Source organism: Salvelinus namaycush, unplaced genomic scaffold, assembly GCF_016432855.1.
Source record: "Salvelinus namaycush isolate Seneca unplaced genomic scaffold, SaNama_1.0 Scaffold938, whole genome shotgun sequence".
NCBI classification, from domain to species: domain Eukaryota; kingdom Metazoa; phylum Chordata; class Actinopteri; order Salmoniformes; family Salmonidae; genus Salvelinus; species Salvelinus namaycush.
The window spans coordinates 47,852-68,680 of NW_024061684.1; the positions used below are offsets into that span (position 1 = coordinate 47,852).

Consider the following 20,829-nt stretch of genomic DNA (forward strand, 5'->3'; position numbering starts at 1 on the left):
TGTATCATCATTATCATCAGTATGGTGATTATTAGGTACATATAGCATCATTATCATCATTATGGTGATTATTAGGTACATTTATCATCATTATCATCATTATGTCTTCTGTATATTTCTAACAAGTTGACCAATTCATATCTGAAGCTGTGTTCATTTAGTAATTACCATATCAATGTCCTCCCAGTTACTCTACTGTCATCTCATTATTGATCCCACTGTATGTCTCTACTGTCATCTCATTATTGATCCCACTGTATGTCTCTACTGTCATCTCATTATTGATCCCACTGTATGTCTCTACTGTCATCTCATTATTGATCCCACTGTATGTCTCTACTGTCATCTCATTATTGATCCCACTGTATGTCTCTACTGTCATCTCATTATTGATCCCACTGTATGTCTCTACTGTCATCTCATTATTGATCCCACTGTATGTCTCTACTGTCATCTCATTATTGATCCCGCTGTATGTCTCTACTGTCATCTCATTATTGATCCCGCTGTATGTCTCTACTGTCATCTCATTATTGATCCCGCTGTATGTCTCTACTGTCATCTCATTATTGATCCCACTGTATGTCTCTACTGTCATCTCATTATTGATCCCACTGTATGTCTCTACTGTCATCTCATTATTGATCCCACTGTATGTCTCTACTGTCATCTCATTATTGATCCCACTGTATGTCTCTACTGTCATCTCATTATTGATCCCGCTGTATGTCTCTACTGTCATCTCATTATTGATCCCACTGTATGTCTCTACTGTCATCTCATTATTGATCCCACTGTATGTCTCTACTGTCATCTCATTATTGATCCCACTGTATGTCTCTACTGTCATCTCATTATTGATCCCACTGTATGTCTCTACTGTCATCTCATTATTGATCCCGCTGTATGTCTCTACTGTCATCTCATTATTGATCCTGCTGTATGTCTCTACTGTCATCTCATTATTGATCCCACTGTATGTCTCTACTGTCATCTCATTATTGATCCCACTGTATGTCTCTACTGTCATCTCATTATTGATCCCACTGTATGTCTCTACTGTCATCTCATTATTGATCCCACTGTATGTCTCTACTGTCATCTCATTATTGATCCCACTGTATGTCTCTACTGTCATCTCATTTGACATTGACAATGATTCTGTTCTTGTTTGCTTTTCCAGATGAAATGTGACAAAGCTCTCACCTACCTAAGAATTTTCGGGACGACAATGTTTGGAGTCTCGCTACTCGTGGGAATTTCTACCGCCTACATCATGGGCTACCAGTTTTTCACCACGGCACGAAACCACTTGTCCTTCGGGCTGTACGGGGCCATCCTGGTCATCCACCTCATCATCCAGAGTCTGTTTGCTGTCCTAGAACACCGGAACATGAGGAGATCCCTGGAGACGCCCATCAAACTCACCAAATCACTGGCCCTGTGCATTGCAGCCTATCAGGAGGACCCGGCCTACCTGAGGAAGTGTTTGGTATCGGTCAAGAGGTTGACCTACCCGGGCATCAAGGTCATCATGGTGATCGACGGGAATAACGAGGAAGACAACTACATGATGGAGATCTTCCGGGAGATCATGGGGTGGGATAAAGCCACCACGTACGTCTGGAAAAATAACTACCACCACCGGGGACCTGAGGAGACGGACCAGATGTACGCTGAGAGCCTGCAGGCCATCTCGCGCCTTGTGCTCAATAATAAATGTGTCTGCATCATGCAGAAGTGGGGAGGCAAGAGGGAAGTAATGTACACAGCCTTCAAAGCCCTGGGGAGGAGTGTGGACTATGTTCAGGTAAGTCCTGGGGGGAGGAGGGGTTGGAGGGGGGGGAGCGGTGGGGTACACAAAGACCCTTTTGTGCTCTCTTTCTTTAAAAGGATGGTGTGGAGGCCTTGTGTATGTACTGTAGCCCTACGGCTGTAAGGCTAATGCTGTTCACAGAGTGCTAGAGCTCAGCGTTAAACCCATTTACATATGTTTCTGCACTCAGTCCAACTCAGACAAAGTGGAGAGACCTGTAGGCTAATAGGTTGGAGTCAGATCATGTTGCATAGCATCGTGTCAAAACACACAGTATTCTCAGTGAGGAACTTTAAAAGTGACAGTATCCGCATTAGCTACTATCCCAAGGCGTGTATTAAGTTCCTTCATTAACATTTACTAAGTAAACAGCACCAACTGTGCTGTATATACTACATTGTGAATAGTTATACAGCAATACTGTAGAGTAGGTCCTCCAAACTGCTCTGGATAATACTGGAGTGTAGGTCCTTCAAACTGCTCTGGATAATACTGGAGTGTAGATCCTTCAAACTGCTCTGGATAATACTATAGTGTTGGTCCTTCAAACTGTTCTGGATAATACTGGAGTGTAGGTCCTCCAAACTGCTCTGGATAATACTGGAGTGTAGGTCTGATCAAACTGCTCTGGATAATACTGTAGTGTCGGTCCTCCAAACTGCTCTGGATAATACTGGAGTGTAGGTCCTTCAAACGGCTCTGGATAATACTGTAGAGTAGGTCCTCCAAACTGCTCTGGATAATACTGGAGTGTAGGTCCTCCAAACTGCTCTGGATAATACTGTAGTGTCGGTCCTCCAAACTGCTCTGGATAATACTGGAGTGTAGATCCTCCAAATTGCTCTAGATAATACTGTAGTGTAGGTCTGATCAAACTGCTCTGGATAATACTGTAGTGTAGGTCCTCCAAACTGCTCTGGATAATACTGGAGTGTAGGTCCTTCAAACGGCTCTGGATAATACTGTAGTGTAGGTCCTCCAAACTGCTCTGGATAATACTGGAGTGTAGGTCCTCCAAACTGCTCTGGATAATACTGTAGTGTAGGTCTGATCAAACTGCTCTGGATAATACTGTAGTGTAGGTCCTCCAAACTGCTCTGGATAATACTGTAGTGTAGGTCCTTCAAACTGCTCTGGATAATACTGGAGTGTAGGTCCTCCAAACTGCTCTGGATAATACTGGAGTGTAGGTCCTCCAAACTGCTCTGGATAATACTGGAGTGTAGATCCTCCAAACTGCTCTGGATAATACTGGAGTGTAGGTCCTCCAAACTGCTCTGGATAATACTGGAGTGTAGATCCTCCAAACTGCTCTGGATAATACTGTAGTGTATGGCACCTATTCAGTGCACTACTTTTGTCCAGGGCCCCTAGGGCTCCATTTGGGACGCAGCCTAGTACACTGCTGTCTTTCCACCGTAAACTCCTGGTTTCAGTTATAATTCTAACCTCTGATCCAAAGCTTATGGAGGGCTAACTGTGTTGGCCTTGTCACAGATCTGTTTTAGCTAGCTATTAGCTACCAGACCTGTGTGGTTATTCTCACTGTGGGGTCGTCTGTCTAACGTACCTGATCGTGACGGTTAAAGCCTTGGCTTGGCACCACACAGATGACTTACTTGACTTGACTTAGGTTACGTCCCAAATGGCACCCTATTCCCAAACATAGTGCACTACTTTTGATCACTACCCTAAGGGCCCTGGTCAAAAGTAGTGCATTATATAGGGAATAGGGTGCCAAAACAGTTCGGTAGAGTTCGTGCATATACTGTATTATAACAACATTTTGTGACATTTTTGTTGGTTTTGGACTTCGGTGAGGGTTTTTTCAGCTGTTCGTGCACACAATTTTTTTTTCTGGAGGCAAGCCTAAGTTCGGTGTCTGAAGTTTCCACCCCTTCGTCGGTGATTGGTCAACGGTAGGGATTCTTCAATAAAGTCTTTGTTGTCATTCAACATAATACGACTTGTTTTCATGCACATTTTTTCATTGAAAAACATTGCACCAAACATCTTAGTTAGATGTAAAATTGTTTGACTAAGATCACTTCTGCAAAAAAAAAAAGATTTCTTGAGTTATCTTAGATTAATTCTGACTATTTTGAGGAAGTGTATACTGGCTACGGCGTCTCAAAATGGACAAACAGTACTACTGCCACTCTTTTATCATTTTCAAAGTGAAGTTTTTTTTAAGGGAGTATGCTAGTACACTTGTTCGGTACGACTAGCTTCAGCCGACAAGTGCTCAGCATATGTGGGAACTCCTTCAAGACTGTTGGAAAAGCATTCCAGGGTGAAGATTCAGCCCAACTGAAGCTGACGCCTTAATTCCTTTTAGCTACTAGTGGAGCAGAGGGCCTCGACAGTTCAACACAGACATGACAGATTGTTCTCTACGGCCATGTCCTTTCAGAGGGCCTCGACAGTTCAACACAGACATGACAGATTGTTCTCTACGGCCATGTCCTTTCAGAGGGCCTCGACAGTTCAACACAGACATGACAGATTGTTCTCCATGTCCTTTCAGAGGGCCTCGACAGTTCAACACAGACATGACAGATTGTTCTCTACGGCCATGTCCTTTCAGAGGGCCTCGACAGTTCAACACAGACATGACAGATTGTTCTCCATGTCCTTTCAGAGGGCCTCGACAGTTCAACACAGACATGACAGATTGTTCTCCATGTCCTTTCAGAGGGCCTCGACAGTTCAACACAGACATGACAGATTGTCCTCTACGGCCATGTCCTTTCCGAGGGCCTCGACAGTTCAACACAGACATGACAGATTGTTCTCTATGGCCATGTCCTTTCAGAGGGCCTCGACAGTTCAACACAGACATGACAGATTGTTCTCTACGGCCATGTCCTTTCAGAGGGCCTCGACAGTTCAACACAGACATGACAGATTGTTCTCTATGGCCATGTCCTTTCAGAGGGCCTCGACAGTTCAACACAGACATGACAGATTGTTCTCCATGTCCTTTCAAAGGGCCTCGACAGTTCAACACAGACATGACAGATTGTTCTCCATGTCCTTTCAGAGGGCCTCGACAGTTCAACACAGACATGACAGATTGTTCTCCATGTCCTTTCAGAGGGCCTCGACAGTTCAACACAGACATGACAGATTGTTCTCTATGGCCATGTCCTTTCAGAGGGCCTCGACAGTTCAACACAGACATGACAGATTGTTCTCTATGGCCATGTCCTTTCAGAGGGCCTCGACAGTTCAACACAGACATGACAGATTGTCCTCTACGGCCATGTCCTTTCAGAGGGCCTCGACAGTTCAACACAGACATGACAGATTGTCCTCTACGGCCATGTCCTTTCAGAGGGCCTCGACAGTTCAACACAGACATGACAGATTGTCCTCTACGGCCATGTCCTTTCAGAGGGCCTCGACAGTTCAACACAGACATGACAGATTGTTCTCTACGGCCATGTCCTTTCAGAGGGCCTCGACAGTTCAACACAGACATGACAGATTGTTCTCCATGTCCTTTCAGAGGGCCTCGACAGTTCAACACAGACATGACAGATTGTTCTCCATGTCCTTTCAGAGGGCCTCGACAGTTCAACACAGACATGACAGATTGTCCTCTACGGCCATGTCCTTTCAGAGGGCCTCGACAGTTCAACACAGACATGACAGATTGTTCTCCATGTCCTTTCAGAGGGCCTCGACAGTTCAACACAGACATGACAGATTGTTCTCCATGTCCTTTCAGAGGGCCTCGACAGTTCAACACAGACATGACAGATTGTTCTCCATGTCCTTTCAGAGGGCCTCGACAGTTCAACACAGACATGACAGATTGTTCTCTACGGCCATGTCCTTTCAGAGGGCCTCGACAGTTCAACACAGACATGACAGATTGTTCTCCATGTCCTTTCAGAGGGCCTCGACAGTTCAACACAGACATGACAGATTGTTCTCTACGGCCATGTCCTTTCAGAGGGCCTCGACAGTTCAACACAGACATGACAGATTGTTCTCCATGTCCTTTCAAAGGGCCTCGACAGTTCAACACAGACATGACAGATTGTTCTCCATGTCCTTTCAGAGGGCCTCGACAGTTCAACACAGACATGACAGATTGTTCTCCATGTCCTTTCAGAGGGCCTCGACAGTTCAACACAGACATGACAGATTGTTCTCCATGTCCTTTCAGAGGGCCTCGACAGTTCAACACAGACATGACAGATTGTTCTCTACGGCCATGTCCTTTCAGAGGGCCTCGACAGTTCAACACAGACATGACAGATTGTTCTCCATGTCCTTTCAGAGGGCCTCGACAGTTCAACACAGACATGACAGATTGTTCTCTACGGCCATGTCCTTTCAGAGGGCCTCGACAGTTCAACACAGACATGACAGATTGTTCTCCATGTCCTTTCAGAGGGCCTCGACAGTTCAACACAGACATGACAGATTGTCCTCTACGGCCATGTCCTTTCAGAGGGCCTCGACAGTTCAACACAGACATGACAGATTGTTCTCTACGGCCATGTCCTTTCAGAGGGCCTCGACAGTTCAACACAGACATGACAGATTGTCCTCTACGGCCATGTCCTTTCAGAGGGCCTCGACAGTTCAACACAGACATGACAGATTGTCCTCTACGGCCATGTCCTTTCAGAGGGCCTCGACAGTTCAACACAGACATGACAGATTGTTCTCCATGTCCTTTCAGAGGGCCTCGACAGTTCAACACAGACATGACAGATTGTTCTCCATGTCCTTTCAGAGGGCCTCGACAGTTCAACACAGACATGACAGATTGTTCTCCATGTCCTTTCAGAGGGCCTCGACAGTTCAACACAGACATGACAGATTGTTCTCTATGGCCATGTCCTTTCAAAGGGCCTCGACAGTTCAACACAGACATGACAGATTGTTCTCTATGGCCATGTCCTTTCAGAGGGCCTCGACAGTTCAACACAGACATGACAGATTGTTCTCTACGGCCATGTCCTTTCAGAGGGCCTCGACAGTTCAACACAGACATGACAGATTGTTCTCCATGTCCTTTCAGAGGGCCTCGACAGTTCAACACAGACATGACAGATTGTTCTCTATGGCCATGTCCTTTCAGAGGGCCTCGACAGTTCAACACAGACATGACAGATTGTTCTCCATGTCCTTTCAGAGGGCCTCGACAGTTCAACACAGACATGACAGATTGTTCTCCATGTCCTTTCAGAGGGCCTCGACAGTTCAACACAGACATGACAGATTGTTCTCCATGTCCTTTCAGAGGGCCTCGACAGTTCAACACAGACATGACAGATTGTTCTCTATGGCCATGTCCTTTCAAAGGGCCTCGACAGTTCAACACAGACATGACAGATTGTTCTCCATGTCCTTTCAGAGGGCCTCGACAGTTCAACACAGACATGACAGATTGTTCTCTACGGCCATGTCCTTTCAGAGGGCCTCGACAGTTCAACACAGACATGACAGATTGTTCTCCATGTCCTTTCAGAGGGCCTCGACAGTTCAACACAGACATGACAGATTGTTCTCCATGTCCTTTCAAAGGGCCTCGACAGTTCAACACAGACATGACAGATTGTTCTCTATGGCCATGTCCTTTCAGAGGGCCTCGACAGTTCAACACAGACATGACAGATTGTTCTCTATGGCCATGTCCTTTCAGAGGGCCTCGACAGTTCAACACAGACATGACAGATTGTTCTCCATGTCCTTTCAGAGGGCCTCGACAGTTCAACACAGACATGACAGATTGTTCTCTATGGCCATGTCCTTTCAGAGGGCCTCGACAGTTCAACACAGACATGACAGATTGTTCTCTACGGCCATGTCCTTTCAGAGGGCCTCGACAGTTCAACACAGACATGACAGATTGTTCTCTATGGCCATGTCCTTTCAGAGGGCCTCGACAGTTCAACACAGACATGACAGATTGTTCTCCATGTCCTTTCAGAGGGCCTCGACAGTTCAACACAGACATGACAGATTGTTCTCCATGTCCTTTCAGAGGGCCTCGACAGTTCAACACAGACATGACAGATTGTTCTCTACGGCCATGTCCTTTCAGAGGGCCTCGACAGTTCAACACAGACATGACAGATTGTTCTCCATGTCCTTTCAGAGGGCCTCGACAGTTCAACACAGACATGACAGATTGTTCTCCATGTCCTTTCAGAGGGCCTCGACAGTTCAACACAGACATGACAGATTGTTCTCTATGGCCATGTCCTTTCAAAGGGCCTCGACAGTTCAACACAGACATGACAGATTGTTCTCTATGGCCATGTCCTTTCAGAGGGCCTCGACAGTTCAACACAGACATGACAGATTGTTCTCTATGGCCATGTCCTTTCAAAGGGCCTCGACAGTTCAACACAGACATGACAGATTGTTCTCCATGTCCTTTCAGAGGGCCTCGACAGTTCAACACAGACATGACAGATTGTTCTCTACGGCCATGTCCTTTCAGAGGGCCTCGACAGTTCAACACAGACATGACAGATTGTTCTCCATGTCCTTTCAGAGGGCCTCGACAGTTCAACACAGACATGACAGATTGTTCTCTATGGCCATGTCCTTTCAGAGGGCCTCGACAGTTCAACACAGACATGACAGATTGTCCTCTATGGCCATGTCCTTTCAGAGGGCCTCGACAGTTCAACACAGACATGACAGATTGTCCTCTACGGCCATGTCCTTTCAGAGGGCCTCGACAGTTCAACACAGACATGACAGATTGTTCTCCATGTCCTTTCAGAGGGCCTCGACAGTTCAACACAGACATGACAGATTGTTCTCTACGGCCATGTCCTTTCAGAGGGCCTCGACAGTTCAACACAGACATGACAGATTGTCCTCTACGGCCATGTCCTTTCAGAGGGCCTCGACAGTTCAACACAGACATGACAGATTGTTCTCCATGTCCTTTCAGAGGGCCTCGACAGTTCAACACAGACATGACAGATTGTCCTCTACGGCCATGTCCTTTCAGAGGGCCTCGACAGTTCAACACAGACATGACAGATTGTTCTCTATGGCCATGTCCTTTCCGAGGGCCTCGACAGTTCAACACAGACATGACAGATTGTTCTCCATGTCCTTTCAGAGGGCCTCGACAGTTCAACACAGACATGACAGATTGTTCTCCATGTCCTTTCAGAGGGCCTCGACAGTTCAACACAGACATGACAGATTGTTCTCCATGTCCTTTCAGAGGGCCTCGACAGTTCAACACAGACATGACAGATTGTTCTCTATGGCCATGTCCTTTCAGAGGGCCTCGACAGTTCAACACAGACATGACAGATTGTTCTCCATGTCCTTTCAGAGGGCCTCGACAGTTCAACACAGACATGACAGATTGTTCTCCATGTCCTTTCAGAGGGCCTCGACAGTTCAACACAGACATGACAGATTGTCCTCTACGGCCATGTCCTTTCAGAGGGCCTCGACAGTTCAACACAGACATGACAGATTGTTCTCCATGTCCTTTCAGAGGGCCTCGACAGTTCAACACAGACATGACAGATTGTTCTCCATGTCCTTTCAGAGGGCCTCGACAGTTCAACACAGACATGACAGATTGTTCTCTACGGCCATGTCCTTTCAGAGGGCCTCGACAGTTCAACACAGACATGACAGATTGTTCTCCATGTCCTTTCAAAGGCAGCCAGTTTAAACTGAATTACTCCAAATTGCTTAAATGGAAATAAAAAAAATAAAAATCGACGTCATAGTCATTATCTCCAGAACCATCCCTGCGTCAACATATGTGAAAATTTAACATTTCTATGTTTTGCTGTAAAATAGATAGAAGAAGATGTGTTTCCATTGACATCATCGGTGTGCATCATGTGATATTAACCAATTGTGAGGAGGCATTACCTACTAATTACCTACTAATTACCTACTAATTACCTACTAATTACCTACTAATTAGTTTATGATGTCATTGGAAACACCTATCTTCCTCCATCTTTTTTTACTACTAAACATTAAAACGCGCCATTTTCAAATATGTTGACGTTGGAGAGGTGCTGGAGATGATGGCTATGACATCGAATTGTCCCTTTAAGCATTCCTCTTAGCAGTCCTGTTATGTCTGATAAGATATGTTGCATCAGTGGATGAACTTGACGTGACCTTTATTTAGCTACCGGTTGCTGCATGATCATCACAGTAAACTAACATGGCCGAGTGCGTCCCAAATAGCACCCCCCCTTTCCCTAGATAGTGCATTACTTCTGACCAGGGCCCATAGGGTCAAAAGAACTAAACCTTATATTCTCACCATAACTGTGTGTGAAGGTATTGATATTGTGGCATAGGGTAACACTTAACTACACAGGCGTAAGAGAAACTTAGTGTAAAGTGTTACCCGGCATTGCTTTGCGGTGTCATTATTCTGTTGGCAGGTACAGTATGGGTAATATTCACCACACTGTGAGAGGAAAGCCCCCCAGGACTGTTAGACAGAGGACATGTCCTACGTTAGGAGAAGGACTACAACGCTGTCTGTTGGACAGAGGACATGTCCTACGTTAGGAGAAGGACTACAACGCTGTCTGTTGGACAGAGGACATGTCCTACATTAGGAGAAGGACTACAACGCTGTCTGTTGGACAGAGGACATGTCCTACGTTAGGAGAAGGACTACAACGCTGTCTGTCAGACAGAGGACATGTCCTACATTAGGAGAAGGACTACAACGCTGTCTGTCGGACAGAGGACATGTCCTACGTTAGGAGAAGGACTACAACGCTGTCTGTTGGACAGAGGACATGTCCTACGTGTAGTATGGATCCAGATGGAACATCAGTGAATCCATTGTTCGTCTGCTGACGTCATGACCCCCCCGACCTTCGCCTTTTGTGATGTCAAAACCCTGTGGTATTTGTGGCACAGATCAACCGACTGACGCCAGATCGAACATGTTTTACTGAGGAGACCTTTTACACAAGCTATTCCCGATAACCACTTATCGGAGGAACAACTGATTATTAGCGGTTTTCATGTCGTCTCCCCAAGCTGAGGCTCGTTACAGCTGCAATCTGTTACCTCTTTTACAGTGAAACTATAAATATTAAATGGGACTTTCCCCCTTCGTTTTCAGCATCTGTAGTCTTTGCAGTAATTTGATGCGGGTGATCTGTGAATATGAATGCCATTTATGGACCCGTCAGAACAGGTTTGGTGCTAAACGTTGCTATGGGACTGGTTGCCAAGGGGCAGTGATCAAAGAAACTGAATTCCATTTCTTTGGTAGTGATGCAGCTTCTCTTAATCAAACACTCTACAGATGATGAAAATAACATGAGGAATGTTGTGCACATTAGCAGACGTGCCAACAGGCTATGCCAAACTACGCATGAGTATCTGTTCTCACCGGGAAAGGGGGAGTGTGTGTTGGTGTTCTGTGTATCAAAACCAATAGACTGGTTAGGGGTACAGAGGTCTATTCCTGAGGTGGTTTGATTATCTTCTGGCCATATCATTCTCTTTAGTTACTCTCCTTTCATGGCATTTGTGTATTAATACATTGCTCTTACAGCAGAAAGATAGAATTGAATTATCACAGTTCTACACGATGAAAATGTCTTCCTTTTCAAACAATTCAAACAGCTGTCTTGATCTTTCTCCATATATGACCATTTTGAAACAGCTATAGAGCTATACTACAAAATCTCTGCCACCATCAGAACACAACCAATCACAACACAACCCTCTCTGTCAGAACACAACCAATCACAACACAACCCTCTCTCAGTCAGAACACAACCAATCACAACACAACCCTCTCCCAGTCAGAACACAACCAATCACAACACAACCCTCTCCCAGTCAGAACACAACCAATCACAACACAACCCTCTCTCAGTCAGAACACAACCAATCACAACACAACCCTCTCTCAGTCAGAACACAACCAATCACAACACAACCCTCTCCCAGTCAGAACACAACCAATCACAACACAACCCTCTCTCAGTCAGAACACAACCAATCACAACACAACCCTCTCTCAGTCAGAACACAACCAATCACAACACAACCCTCTCCCAGTCAGAACACAACCAATCACAACACAACCCTCTCTCAGTCAGAACACAACCAATCACAACACAACCCTCTCCCAGTCAGAACACAACCAATCACAACGCAACCCTCTCTGTCAGAGCACAACCAATCACAACACAACCCTCTCTCAGTCAGAACACAACCAATCACAACACAACCCTCTCCCAGTCAGAACACAACCAATCACAACGCAACCCTCTCTGTCAGAGCACAACCAATCACAACACAACCCTCTCTCAGTCAGAACACAACCAATCACAACACAACCCTCTCCCAGTCAGAACACAACCAATCACAACGCAACCCTCTCTGTCAGAACACAACCAATCACAACACAACCCTCTCTCAGTCAGAACACAACCAATCAGAACACAACCCTCTCCCAGTCAGAACACAACCAATCACAACACAACCCTCTCTGTCAGAACACAACCAATCACAACACAACCCTCTCCCAGTCAGAACACAACCAATCACAACGCAACCCTCTCTCAGTCAGAACACAACCAATCAGAACACAACCCTCTCCCAATCAGAACACAACCAATCACAGCACAACCCTCTCAGTCAGAACACAACCAATCACAACCCAGCCCTCTCAGTCAGAACACAACCAATCACAACCCTCTCCCAATCAGAACACAACCAATCACAACGCAACCCTCTCTCAATCAGAACACAACCAATCAGAACCCAGCCCTCCCAGTCAGAACACAGCCAATCACAACCCTCTCCCAGTCAGAACACAACCAATCACAACCCTCTCTCAGTCAGAACATAACCAATCACAACCCTCTCCCAGTCAGAACACAACCAATCACAACCCTCTCCCAGTCAGAACACAACCAATCACAACCCTCTCCCAGTCAGAACACAACCAATCACAGCACAACCCTCTCAGTCAGAACACAACCAATCACAACCCAGCCCTCTCAGTCAGAACACAACCAATCACAACCCTCTCCCAGTCAGAACACAACCAATCACAGCACAACCCTCTCAGTCAGAACACAACCAATCAGAACCCAGCCCTCTCAGTCAGAACACAACAAATAACAACCCTCTCCCAGTCAGAACACAACCAATCACAACCCTCTCTCAGTCAGAACATAACCAATCACAACCCTCTCCCAGTCAGAACATAACCAATCACAACCCTCTCCCAGTCAGAACACAACCAATCACAACCCTCTCTCAGTCAGAACACAACAAATAACAACCCTCTCCCAGTCAGAACACAACCAATCACAACCCTCTCCCAGTCAGAACATAACCAATCACAACCCTCTCCCAGTCAGAACACAACCAATCACAACCCTCTCTCAGTCAGAATACAACCTTACTGTATCACTTCCAGTCTAGGAAGACGTCCCAAACAGCACAGCAACCTTCCTTCCTTCCTTTCAGCCTTCCTTCCTTTCTTCCAGCCAAACCCCAGCCCTCCCTACACCGGCCCCAATGACTTCACTGACCCAATGAAATCATTCCCAATGAAGGAGTGACTGGAGAAACCTTTCTAATCTGTGAAGAGATTGCTGCAAATATGACTTTACTCACCCGGTTGTTTGTTGACCAACTGACGGACCTTCCCACTTGACACAAACTTGTTTTGGAACAATCTTTCCCGGGAAACATCCACGTTGCAAACAAATCTTCAACTTGACATCCAAAAGAGTTTCAAAGAAACACAAAGCAACACTGAACGTCAGTAATCAGTGTAATTAATGTACCAACACTGTACGTCAGTAATCAGTGTAATTAATGTACCAACACTGTACGTCAGTAATCAGTGTAATTAATGTACCAACACTGTATGTCAGTAATCAGTGTAATTAATGTACCAACACTGTACGTCAGTAATCAGTGTAATTAATGTACCAACACTGTACGTCAGTAATCAGTGTAATTAATGTACCAACACTGTACATCAGTAATCAGTGTAATTAATGTACCAACACTGTACGTCAGTAATCAGTGTAATTAATGTACCAACACTGTACGTCAGTAATCAGTGTAATTAATGTACCAATACGGTACGTCAGTAATCAGTGTAATTAATGTACCAACACGGTACACCAGTAATCAGTGTAATTAATGTACCAACACTGTACGTCAGTAATCAGTGTAATTAATGTACCAATACGGTACGTCAGTAATCAGTGTAATTAATGTACCAACACTGTACGTCAGTAATCAGTGTAATTAATGTACCAACACTGTACGTCAGTAATCAGTGTAATTAATGTACCAACACTGTACGTCAGTAATCAGTGTAATTAATGTACCAACACTGTACGTCAGTAATCAGTGTAATTAATGTACCAACACTGTACGTCAGTAATCAGTGTAATTAATGTACCAATACGGTACACCAGTAATCAGTGTAATTAATGTACCAACACTGTACGTCAGTAATCAGTGTAATTAATGTACCAACACTGTACGTCAGTAATCAGTGTAATTAATGTACCAACACTGTACGTCAGTAATCAGTGTAATTAATGTACCAACACTGTACGTCAGTAATCAGTGTAATTAATGTACCAACACTGTACGTCAGTAATCAGTGTAATTAATGTACCAACACTGTACGTCAGTAATCAGTGTAATTAATGTACCAACACTGTACACCAGTAATCAGTGTAATTAATGTACCAACACTGTACGTCAGTAATCAGTGTAATTAATGTACCAACACTGTACGTCAGTAATCAGTGTAATTAATGTACCAACACTGTACACCAGTAATCAGTGTAATTAATGTACCAACACGGTACACCAGTAATCAGTGTAATTAATGTACCAACACTGTACGTCAGTAATCAGTGTAATTAATGTACCAACACTGTACACCAGTAATCAGTGTAATTAATGTACCAACACTGTACGTCAGTAATCAGTGTAATTAATGTACCAACACTGTATGTCAGTAATCAGTGTAATTAATGTACCAACACTGTACGTCAGTAATCAGTGTAATTAATGTACCAACACTGTACGTCAGTAATCAGTGTAATTAATGTACCAACACTGTACGTCAGTAATCAGTGTAATTAATGTACCAATACGGTACACCAGTAATCAGTGTAATTAATGTACCAACACTGTACGTCAGTAATCAGTGTAATTAATGTACCAACACTGTACGTCAGTAATCAGTGTAATTAATGTACCAACACAGTACGTCAGTAATCAGTGTAATTAATGTACCAACACTGTACATCAGTAATTAATGCGCTGCTGATTGGTCAAATTGGCCAATATAAAACAAACATATCCCGCCCAAAAACTTGACGAAGGACTCTTTGTCTGTGTAACGAGATCTTCTGGCCTAGTTTATCTTTCTTACTTTGTGTTGTGAGAGAGAGAGAGCGTGAGAAGTGTTTTGGGTGAAGTGTTTTGTAGATTGAACAGGATAGTGTGTACCCTTGTGTTTCAGGTGTGAAGTGTTTTGTGGATTCAACAGGATTGTGTGTCCCCCTTGTGTTTCAGGTGTGTGACTCTGACACTATGCTGGATCCTGCGTCCTCTGTGGAGATGGTGAAGGTTCTGGAGGAAGACCCCATGGTGGGAGGAGTGGGAGGAGACGTCCAGGTAATGTCTCCATTGTTATTGACTAGTCTGTTTGTCTGAGACGGTGTTCCCCTAGCCTGGTACCGTACTGTAGGTGCTGAAACCAGCTCCAGTCTCCATTGTTATTGACTAGTCTGTTGGTCTGAGACGGTGTTCTCCTAGCCTGGTACCGTACTGTAGGTGCTGAAACCAGCTCCAGTCTCCATTGTTATTGACTAGTCTGTTTGTCTGAGACTGTGTTCTCCTAGCCTGGTACCATACTTTAGGTGCTGAAACCAGCTCCGGTCTCCATTGTTATTGACTAGTCTGTTTGTCTGAGACTGTGTTGTCCTAGCCTGGTACCGTACTGTAGGTGCTGAAACCAGCTACAGTCTTCTGTTGATAGAAGACTAGCGTTGGGTTCAGCACAGGGGAGTCTGCTGAGGGGAGGACGGCTCATAATAATGTCTGGAACGGAGCAAATGGAATGGCAGCAAACCATGTGTTAGATGTATTTGATACCATTCCACTCATTCCACACCAGTCATTACCACGAGCCCCGTCCTCCCCAATTAAGGTGCCACCAACCTCCTGTGGTTCAGCACCTACAGTACATACGGCATGGATACAAAGCTAGGGTTGTCCAACTGCTTTCAGAGATGTACTGGGTGTGCAGGTGGGTCATCTAACCCAGTGGAGGCTGCTGAGGGGAGGACGGCTTATAATAATGTCTGGAATGGACTGGATGAAATGGTATCAAACACATGTAGGCTGAGAGAATCTTCAGAGTTGCTCCGGTTAAGCTGAGAGAATCTTCAGAGTTGCTCCGGTTAAACTGAGAGAATCTTCAGAGTTGCTTCGGGTTAAGCTGAGAGAATCTTCAGAGTTGCTTCGGGTTAAGCTGAGAGAATCTTCAGAGTTGCTCCGGTTAACCTGAGAGAATCTTCAGAGTTGCTCCAGTTAAACTGAGAGAATCTTCAGAGTTGCTCTGGTTAAACTGAGAGAATCTTCAGAGTTGCTCCGGTTAAACTGAGAGAATCTTCAGAGTTGCTCCGGTTAAACTGAGAGAATCTTCAGAGTTGCTCCGGTTAAACTGAGAGAATCTTCAGAGTTGCTCCGGTTAAACTGAGAGAATCTTCAGAGTTGCTCCGGTTAAGCTGAGAGAATCTTCAGAGTTGCTCCGGTTAAACTGAGAGAATCTTCAGAGTTGCTTCGGGTTAAGCTGAGAGAATCTTCAGAGTTGCTCCGGTTAAACTGAGAGAATCTTCAGAGTTGCTCCGGTTAAACTGAGAGAATCTTCAGAGTTGCTCCGGTTAAACTGAGAGAATCTTCAGAGTTGCTCCGGTTAAACTGAGAGAATCTTCAGAGTTGCTCCGGTTAAACTGAGAGAATCTTCAGAGTTGCTCCGGTTAAACTGAGAGAATCTTCAGAGTTGCTCCGGTTAAACTGAGAGAATCTTCAGAGTTGCTCCGGTTAAGCTGAGAGAATCTTCAGAGTTGCTCCGGTTAAGCTGAGAGAATCTTCTCACACTGTGGTTTATTAACTGATGTGGTGATGTTGATGCCTTTACGACCCGCATTTAGAAGTTACAAAGAAATAAACACAAACCTCTTAAAATTATTTTGATAGCTTTTTCAACAAGTATGCTTCAGTGCATAAAATAAAGCTTTAGTGCTTTCTTTTATGATCCTGTAAAGTATTTCTGGACAAGAGAAAGAGTAATGGTTCAGCCTACACAGTTGTTGAGGACCAAATCTGCCCGTATTGAATTTAAAGTTCCCTGAATACCAAATAATACAAACTATAAAAATGCATCTACACAACAGGACATTCCTTGACAAAATTGAGTCAGCCTATACCTTAGGCTTACATTGATTACTCTCTGGTGAGAATTCTACACAATAGCAGGTTGATAGGTGCTTCCGTGCTTCTACACCTGCATTTCTTGCTGTTTGGGGTTTTAGGCTGGGTTTCTGTACAGCACTTTGAGATATCAGCTGATGTAAGAAGGGCTATATAAATACATTTGATTTGATTTGATAGGTGGAACATTTGTAAGAGCTCTGGGAGAGTTGATAGCATTTCCTTTTGCTAACTAGGGGTCCTTAAACCAATTGCCCACAATTGTGCCGTTTGGTTGCTATGCTAATACTATAGAATGTGTTTACAGCAGTTGTTAACCAACTTAAATACCCTGACCCTATGTGTCTTTCTTCCTCCACAGATCCTGAACAAATACGAGTCCTGGATCTCGTTTCTTAGCAGCGTCCGTTACTGGATGGCCTTCAACATCGAGCGGGCGTGTCAGTCCTACTTCGGCTGCGTCCAGTGCATCAGCGGACCACTGGGAATGTACAGGAACAACCTGCTCCACGAGTTCATAGAGGATTGGTACAACCAGACCTTCATGGGCAGCCACTGTAGCTTCGGCGACGACCGCCACCTCACCAACCGCGTGCTGAGCCTGGGCTACGCCACCAAGTACACGGCCCGGTCCAAGTGCCTGACCGAGACCCCCATCACCTACCTGCGCTGGCTGAACCAGCAGACCCGCTGGAGTAAGTCCTACTTCAGAGAGTGGCTCTACAACGCCATGTGGTTCCACAAACACCACCTCTGGATGACCTACGAGGCTGTCATCACCGGGTTCTTCCCCTTCTTCCTCATCGCCACGGCGATACAGCTGTTCTACCAGGGGAGGATCTGGAATATCCTTCTCTTCCTGTTGATCGTCCAGGCGGTCGCCCTCATCAAGTCCTCCTTTGCCTCCTGCATGAGGGGCAACATCGTCATGGTCTTCATGTCCTTCTACTCAGTGTTGTACATGTCCAGTCTGCTACCGGCCAAGATGTTCGCTATCGCCACCATAAACAAGGCCGGCTGGGGCACGTCAGGGAGGAAGACGATCGTGACTAACTTCGTAGGGCTCGTTCCCATATCGGTCTGGTTCACCATCCTCTTCCTTGGCATTATCTATACGGTCGTCCAGGAAACCAGAAAAGATGTTCCTTTTCCAGACTCTGAAAAGATAGTGTTAATGGTGGGTGCGATAGTGTACGCCAGCTACTGGGTCATGCTGTTGACATTGTACATGGTGCTGATCACTAAATGTGGCAAGAGGAAGAAAGAACAGCAGTATGATATGGTGCTGGATGTATGACATCTCCCTCCTCATCCTCCTCCTCCCCTGAAACTCCTCGGTTGGGTCTTAAACGCCACTCTATTTCCTGCATAGTGCACTACTTTTGACCAGGGTCCATACAGGGCTCTGGTCAAAAAGTAACACACTTTTTTTTTAGGGATCAGGGTGCAGTTTGAGGCGCAGACTATCTCCCTCTCAACAACGTTTACAAAGTGAAGAATCTCAAACTGCTCCTTGATTGTTGGACTCTCGGCGGGTGACGTGAAGTGAGGATGCCAGGAGAGCGATATCATTGCTGCTGTGACTGACTGCAACAAGAAACTACAGATATTTTCTTCTGAAATATTATGATGATGAGGTAAAACTCTTGTTGGTGATGTGTTTTGCCAAATGGAAAACCACCAAACGGACATCCTGTTTTTCCACATAGATACACAGAGATGATATGCATAATGTCCTATGCACTTTTACGTCTCACTCCCATTGTGCATAATGCTTGACAGAGTCATTTGAAGATGAAATACCTCAGTGGTTATGCTTTTCATTGTATGAGTGAGTGATCGGGATGCACCCAGAAAATGGCTCGTTCTTGATTATAACATAATTTATGATGTTTTTGGTCATATTTGTCCTTTTTTTTATACACAGTTCTTAATGAAAGTCAAAGCTGGAATTTCTCAGTTCTTTTGGCCATGCTGTATCTGTTGACTTGTTACTTTGTAAGTTACATATTATATTTTAATGCCTTTTTATATAGACTTTTTAAAAATTCTATTTTTGCTTTAATAACCACCAAAGATTCTTTATTTTCATTCATTTTTATATAAAATGGAGAGAAAAAAATGCATTGTGCATTCAACTGTTATAACAATGACGTGTGTATCTGACCAAAAAATGTGAAGTTAACAGCTGGGGTTTTGTCTGCAATGATAACAATAAAATGCAATTCTAGGGATAAGTTATTGAATACAAGAAGGGTGATTAACCTGTGTTTTTTTTTATGTACAATGAGAGAAAACCAGCAATATTTATAAGAACATTCTGTGGTTTTCTAGATAATTCTATATTTAATAATATACATTTCATAATAGACCTTATAGAGACCGTCGTTCGTTTTGGAGAGGTAGCCGTTCTGCAGGATTTTACTCCAGCCCTAATCTTAACATAGCCTTTCGCAAATCTAAATTAGCAAGACAGCACAAACAGATCTGGGACCAGGCTAGCTCTAACACACTCTATTCTACTGATCAGCACAAACAGATCTGGGACCAGGCTAGCTCTAACACACTCTATTCTACTGATCAGCACAAACTGATCTGGGACCAGGCTAGCTCTAACACACTCTATTCTACTGATCAGCACAAACAGATCTGGGACCAGGCTAGCTCTAACACACTCTATTCTACTGATCAGCACAAACAGATCTGGGACCAGGCTAGCTCTAACACACTCTATTCTACTGATCAGCACAAACTGATCTGGGACCAGGCTAGCTCTAACACACTCTATTCTACTGATCAGCACAAACAGATCTGGGACCAGGCTAGCTCTAACACACTCTATTCTACTGATCAGCACAAACAGATCTGGGACCAGGCTAGCTCTAACACACTCTATTCTACTGATCAGCACAAACTGATCTGGGACCAGGCTAGCTCTAACACACTCTATTCTATTGATCAGCACAAACTGATCTGGGACCAGGCTAGCTCTAACACACTCTATTCTACTGATCAGTACAAACTGATCTGGGACCAGGCTAACTGTTACTGCAGGGCTGGAGCAAAAGCCTGCCACGCAGTATCTCTTCAGGCGGCGGTTTAACCACCTTTTGCCTTACTGTAGGACTTCCTGAAATAGGTTTCAAGGTTTCATACGAGTTCACATGAGGACATTCGTCACATGATGCATTCTGAAAATTGTATAAACAATGCGTTAATCCACATCAGATTAAAATCCCAAAAGATACATTTTCGCAAAAATGTAATGATCTATTCCAGAGTACTTACTCTTTAGAATCTTATTAGAATTGATCAGACCGAATATTGAACCGTGACTTTGGGATCATGGGTAGTATTATCATGAAGCACTTTTGTGTTGTGCCAAAAAATAAAAAAATAAAATATCTTACTATGTTTAGAAAGTTGTCATTATTAATCTGTAATAGTACTTCTGTCATAATGAATATGTGTGACTCCCTCGTGTCTTATAACACTGACGGTCAGTAAAACACACTTGTTTG

General features: G+C 44.5%; 1 protein-coding gene across 1 annotated transcript; it reads left to right on the forward strand.

Annotated features, from left to right (window-relative positions):
• Positions 1 to 1,183: 1,183 nt before the first annotated feature.
• On the forward strand, positions 1,184 to 20,620 carry LOC120043474 (hyaluronan synthase 2-like). Its single transcript, XM_038988067.1, has 3 exons — positions 1,184 to 1,810; positions 15,386 to 15,487; positions 17,670 to 20,620. The coding sequence occupies exons 1-3, from the start codon at positions 1,184 to 1,186 to the stop codon at positions 18,603 to 18,605; spliced, it is 1,665 nt and encodes a 554-aa protein (XP_038843995.1). The 3' UTR covers positions 18,606 to 20,620.
• Positions 20,621 to 20,829: the final 209 nt, after the last annotated feature.